General features: G+C 33.3%; 1 protein-coding gene across 1 annotated transcript; it reads left to right on the top strand.

The window, feature by feature from the left end:
* Positions 1-4,037: 4,037 nt before the first annotated feature.
* On the top strand, positions 4,038-4,997 carry LOC100948443 (olfactory receptor 4K2-like). Its single transcript, XM_003797331.1, has one exon. It carries the CDS (start codon positions 4,038-4,040, stop codon positions 4,995-4,997), a length of 960 nt encoding a protein of 319 aa, XP_003797379.1.
* Positions 4,998-6,401: the final 1,404 nt, after the last annotated feature.

Here is a 6,401-nt window from a genome sequence, read left to right as displayed (position 1 = left end):
AACTTTTCTCCTCCTAGGCTTCACCTGTACGTTGAGATAACTATCATTATACCTACCAGCCTGTGCTAATTTTTTAATATCTTGTCAAAAACTTGAATGGATTACTTTTCATTTAGTACATAACACTCTAGTAACCAAGTGTTTGGTGTAGACAAATGCCATAGCCTAAAATAATAATTTTCCAACTATAGAATTTTGAATACTGGGGCATAAAGATGAAAATATTTCTATATCTAAAGGAATAATTTTTTTGCTTCTTACATGTTCATAAAGTGACTTTTTAAATGTCTTCTTCTCCTAGGCTAGTCATAGTTGTGCCCTTCTTGTAATGAACACTAACTACTTTATCAAACACATGCCTTCTAACTTTAAATAGCAAAGGCACACTTCACAGTTCCTTTGCAACTTTGGAAAAGCTGGACAACAGTTTAATAACTCCCAGTGCAAGTAACTTGTGGTGTCTAATCCCTGATCTCCTAAATGTCACTGCCTCCTAAAGCCTTTTATACAAAGTCATCTTACAGGCTTCTGATGCTTACTAAAGACCACGGTGATTTCAGTAGTTTTATGAATCTCAGAAGATATGGTGTTTTTGAGTCAGGCCATATAGCTGGTAAGTTAAAAGCTAGATAAACAGTAACTTAAGAAGAGTTGTAGTTTGTGTTCTTCATATGACAGAAAAAAAATTGCATGTAGTTAGTAATTATCTAGTGCAAAAATAATGGAGGGATAGTAAAAAAGAAGTATATATAACTAAAAGACATAGAGATGGATCGTTCCTTTAAATAGTGATTACAGTTGCCTTTTTAGAGATGAAGAGGAGGAAAAAATTTCTGTTTATTCACTTACTGTGAACATATATATATAGATACATATATACACACACACATATATTTATGTATATATAATTAAATATAAGAATAGTTCCCATTAAATTATCAGAAGGAAATATTCAAATGTAAGAAGCTGAAAGTTTTCAATACATTTATTATAAAAGAAGCTTATGTCATTTTCATATAAAAAGTGATTTAACTTTAAAATATGAAATTATTTTGGTAGCCCAAAGTCTTTCTCTAAATCCTTGAACTGAAATTACTTCAGCTTATTATTTCTGAATAGCATTCTAAAATTTGAATTTTGAAAGTTAGGAAGTTTCTTGAATGTTGCCCAGGAAATATTCTTAGAGCATTGGGGTTTTTTGGTTTTATTTTTTAAAGTTTCATAGATTTAGAAGGTACTAGTACAGGTTTGTTACATTTGTGGACTGGAAAGAATAATGAGGTTATAATTTGGACAAGGAGAGCTTTATTTCTCCTAATGAGTTTATAGCTCACAGTGACCATTCTGGTAGGCTAGAAAGCAAGGCTGCCAGCTGCAAGCCAGGAACCCAGACTTCCAGGGAGAGACAAAGGGAGCAGGATTTTGTACTGAGGAGAGTGGCTAAATATACATATATAACAAACTCTAGGAAGAGTCATGAATATCTGTGCAAAGAGAACCATGCACCTGTGTGATGGAGATTCATGTCTTTTTATGAGGTCAGTATTTATAAGTGGCCATTCAAAAAGGTGAAACAAGAACACAAAAACTCTCTCTGGCAGCGGCTGTAGACTATTTAACCTACTTCATGGTTGGTAGTGTTTTATAAGGAAAGAATCTATTCTGGCTTCTAGAAAATAAAACCTGATGGCTCTTAGCAAGGAAGGGGTAAAGTGATGCATGTTTGACCTCCCATCCCATCATGGCTGGGATCTCAGTCTTAAGATTTCTCTGGGGTCCCTTTGGCTGAGAGAGGTCTGTTCAATCAGTGGGCAACTTCAGATTTTATTTTTAGTTTACATATGATATAATGTCTAAGCTTTTGGTGTAAACATCATATGGATTGTATATACTGTACTTGTTAAGTAAATTTTCATCCTACATCCCCCTCCTACCCTTGATTAGAGCTTTATATAAACTACCTATAAACTATCTATTATATATAGGTGTGTATATTAGAAATATATATTAGAAAAGGAGTGCGGCTGCATCTCCTGCAGCATCATCATAGCTCATAGCAATCTCAATCTCTTGGGCTAAGGCAATCCTCTTACCTCAGCCTTCCCAGTAGCTGGGACTACAGGTGCCTGCCATGATGCTCTGCTAGTTTTTCTATTTTTTTTTGTTTGTTTTTTAGTAGAGATGGGGGTCTCATTCTTTCTCAGGCTGGTCTAGAACTCTTGAGCTCAAGCAATTCACCTGTCCTGACCTCCCAAAGTGCTAGGATTATAGGAATGAGCCACCACACTCGGCAAACCCCCTATTATAATTCTCACAAGTAGAGGCCAAATCTTAAAGTGGATACTGAGCTATAACTATGGTCAAGAATACCTTAACCACTTTAAACTACAGAGGAATAGTTTTGTTTTAAGATTTCTAGAATATTATTCTGTGACAAAATTTAAAAACATTTATTAATATTGGCAAAACAATTTGATCTGTGTGTGTTGTTCTATAACCCAAAGAAATTTCAATACTCAGTAATATCAAGTTTTCATAATATGAGATTTTCACTGTTATTATATATTAAGTACTTTCGGGGGGTCATGAGGAATAAATGAATGAGCAGGAAATTAAGGAAATGAAAATCAGAAAGTTCATTTATTGATTCTCTTTCCATTTGTTCATTCTCTAAATTTATGATAATGATACCCTCTTTCCCATTCACATTGACTATAACTTAAAGGTTAGTATATTGACATTTAACATTTGTTGACATTGGCCCACCATGTTTCAGTGACATATTTGTATTTTAATGTTTTTTAGTGTACTTAGAAAGCTTTTTATATAGAATAAGGAACAAAAATTATATTTTCAAAGGTGGACAAGTTACAACACAGGATTAGATAAAATGACATTATCTATTAATAATTAAATTATCAAAAAAAGATAAAAGATTCAAATGTGCAAAATGAGAATTATCAAACGATTTCAACAACAAGGGAACTCATATAGTGTTACATATGAAAAAAGTAATTCAAGTAAAAGAAAGAATTGATTTTGGTGGTATACAGAATTGTATGAACACCTGAACTGAAACTATATTAGTTTTTTTTTTTTTTTTTACTTAGTTTTAGTCTGATCAAATTTTCCAACATTTGGGACAATTTTCCAAGTAACTCACCTAAACTTTCTCTAGCCAAACACTTAAATTTCATTTGGTCTCTGGAAGAGTAAATCTTATATGGCCACAAAACTGTATTTCATTTGCAGGACTAATTTTGATTTGCTTTGTACCATACTTCTATTTGGTAGAGACATTGATATCACATAGGAATTAAAGTTTGTAGAAGTTAGGAAGCACTGTAAATGGAAAAAGTGATTTTGAAAAATGATTCTGAATCCTTAAAGTATCTTTCTCTCCCCCCAGTTGAAAATAATAGCTTTGGATAGCATGAAGAGAATCAAATATTTTTTATGGGATTAAGTAGCTTTTTGGTTAACGGTAATCTCATAGAATTAAGAAATTAAAAAGTAAGTAATTTATTTAACCTCATAGAATATTAATTTTTCTGAAATCAGTATACTAAAGTGTTAATTAAATCCAATGTTAAATAATAGTTGAATCAATATAATTGCTTTTTTTGTGGTTCAAGAGAAACCTTTGAGATTTCAACCCTTATTTTATTTTTATTTTTTTTTACATCTTATTCGTTGGAGCATACAAACTTAATGTAATCTTCTTCTATAAATATGCATTATGTAACTCTTATGTAGCATTCAGACAGGTATGTAATTATATGGGCATGTGATGAGTATAATTCAACATGTATTGAGAGGTTTTCCTTTTCAAGTGATATAGCATTTGTTAAGTGGTTCCAAAAAAGGAAAACCTTTATCTTCCTTTATCATGAGGGTTTTAGTTGGAGTTTAGGTAATCAGTGTTTTGGTGAAGTACTGTTACAGCATACATCCTTCATATGTAATTGAAGACATGTATTTTTTTCAACTCTGTAATTTTCTTCTTTTTAAGATTATAAAGCAGAGCCTGCAGATTTATGGAGGGGTTCAATCATTCCAGAGTATCTGAGTTTGTGTTACTTGGACTTACTGATTCCCCTGAGCTCCAGCTATTTTTCTTTGTGGTGTTTTCCATTTTTTATTTAATAACCATGTTGGGCAACTGCCTGATTTTACTCACGGTCCTGTCCAGCTCACACCTCCACTCCCCCATGTACTTCCTGCTCAGCAATCTGTCTCTCATTGACATGTGCCTGTGCTCTTTTGCCACACCCAAGATGATCATGGACTTCTTTGCTCAGAGCAAGACCATCTCCTTTGAGGGCTGCATTTCTCAGATCTTCTTTTTGCACCTCTTCACCGGGACTGAGATCGTGCTGCTGATCTCCATGTCTTTTGACAGGTATATTGCCATATGTAAACCTCTCTATTATTCAACAATTATGAGCCAACGCATGTGTGTTGGACTTGTGGTAACTTCTTGGACAGTGGGATTCCTACATACAACAAGCCAGTTAGCTTTTATCCTCTATTTGCCTTTCTGTGGTCCCAATGTGGTAGACAGTTTTTTCTGTGACCTTCCTCTGGTTGTCCAGCTGGCTTGTATAAACACATATGTTCTTGGGATCTTCATGATCTCAACCAGTGGTGTGATTGCTCTGATAAGTTTTCTGCTTTTGCTCACATCCTACGTCATTGTTCTTGTCACTGTCAGGGACCACTCCTCCACAGGCTCATCCAAAGCCCTTTCTACGTGTACTGCACATTTCATAGTTGTGTTCATGTTCTTTGGGCCCTGCATCTTCATTTATATGTGGCCTTTCACAAACTTCTTGGCGGACAAAGTTCTCTCTGTTTTCTATACCATCTTCACTCCCTTTCTGAATCCACTTATGTATACTTTGAGAAACCAGGAAATGAAGATTGCAGTGAAGAAGAAACTAAATAACCAGTATTTCAATCTGGGGAAAACTACTCCATCATACCCAATACAATGAACACAGATCTATCTGAGAGGTAGTACCTCCAGGTTTGTTCTGAGAGGGCTAAAAAATTAAAATTAGAATCTACTTTTCAAGTCATTTAAATGTCTCAATTCATGGAAGTGAGGTTGAGAGATGTACATCTTGCCAAAATATTAGTACAGCATTTGCAAATCTTCTATGATTATAAATCCATTTGATAATCTGTTGAAATGTTAAGGCTATTTCATAGAACAATGCACATATGAAAGTTTCATATTTCACAGAAAGACGCACATATAATCATAACTGTGAATATAAATTCAGGGCTTCATAGACTCAGATTAAGACTGTTTAGAGAAGCCGGAGTCTAGAACATTTGCACTCTGCTACACAGCCTTGTGGTCTGCTGATGGTCTCACTTTAATTTAGAAATTTAATTAGGAGTGTTGGATAAAACAAGTTTGGTTTTTTTTTTTATAATAACATTGGAAATATTTTCATGGGAAAATTGATGCTGCGAGGAGATACTTTGAATAACATCAAACAATCTTGATTCACTGGGTATAAGTATTTGAGTTCTGAGTCAACTTTAAACATAAGAGAACAGTTAGAAGGATCTGAAGGTTAAGAATACAATTTCCTACTACATTTCCAAATCACTATTCATAATTTATGTAGCAAATAATTAATAAAATGACAATTTTAAAGTTTAAATCTTGGAAAATGAATGATTCAGATATGATTGTCTTTTAAAGCCTGGCTGAAAATAATAGATATGATGAATTGATTTATTACTAAGACTTAATATTTGGGAAAGTTATTGACTATCAAATTAAGTACAATATTTTTATTTCCAAAGTAAAATATTCCAAAGTGTTATTAGCCTAAGTATTTTGTTTATTTTTCCCATGTGGATTTTGAGAAGTAAAGATTAAAATAATTTAAGAAATATACAGTATAATTCTCCCTAATCTGGTTTATTATCAATAATGTTAAATAGATTTTTTATTAGAGATAGTCTGGAGAAATCAAGTGACCAATCCATTTTCTTAACAGCTGAAGAACTGAAGGCTCAGAGAATTTATATAACTAGTTGAAGGCTGAATCATTGTAAGGGCCAAAGACAAATCTGGACCCAGGAATTAAATCTTAGTTCTGTTATTTCCTAGTTATATTATCCTGGAGGATTCACTTTACCTCTCTATCCCTTTTTCAACTCTAAAAATAATTATAAAACATAGGCTAAATATTTGTCATGACTAGTTATGAAGACTCATGGATTCTAAAAATATTATTTCTATTTCCCTTGGATTTCTATCCAAAATACATTTTATTTTAAACGTAGAATGCCTCTGAAGATTGACTTCTGTCAGGGCAAACTACTAGCACGTAAAATTTGATATTCTTGTTTTAGGCTGTCTCTGAGATAGCAGCTTC

This window comes from Otolemur garnettii, unplaced genomic scaffold, assembly GCF_000181295.1.
Source record: "Otolemur garnettii isolate 467f Iridium unplaced genomic scaffold, OtoGar3 scaffold00114, whole genome shotgun sequence".
Classification (NCBI taxonomy): domain Eukaryota; kingdom Metazoa; phylum Chordata; class Mammalia; order Primates; family Galagidae; genus Otolemur; species Otolemur garnettii.
The sequence above is the reverse complement of the archived record's forward strand: the minus strand, read 5'-3'. Positions and strand labels throughout refer to the sequence as shown.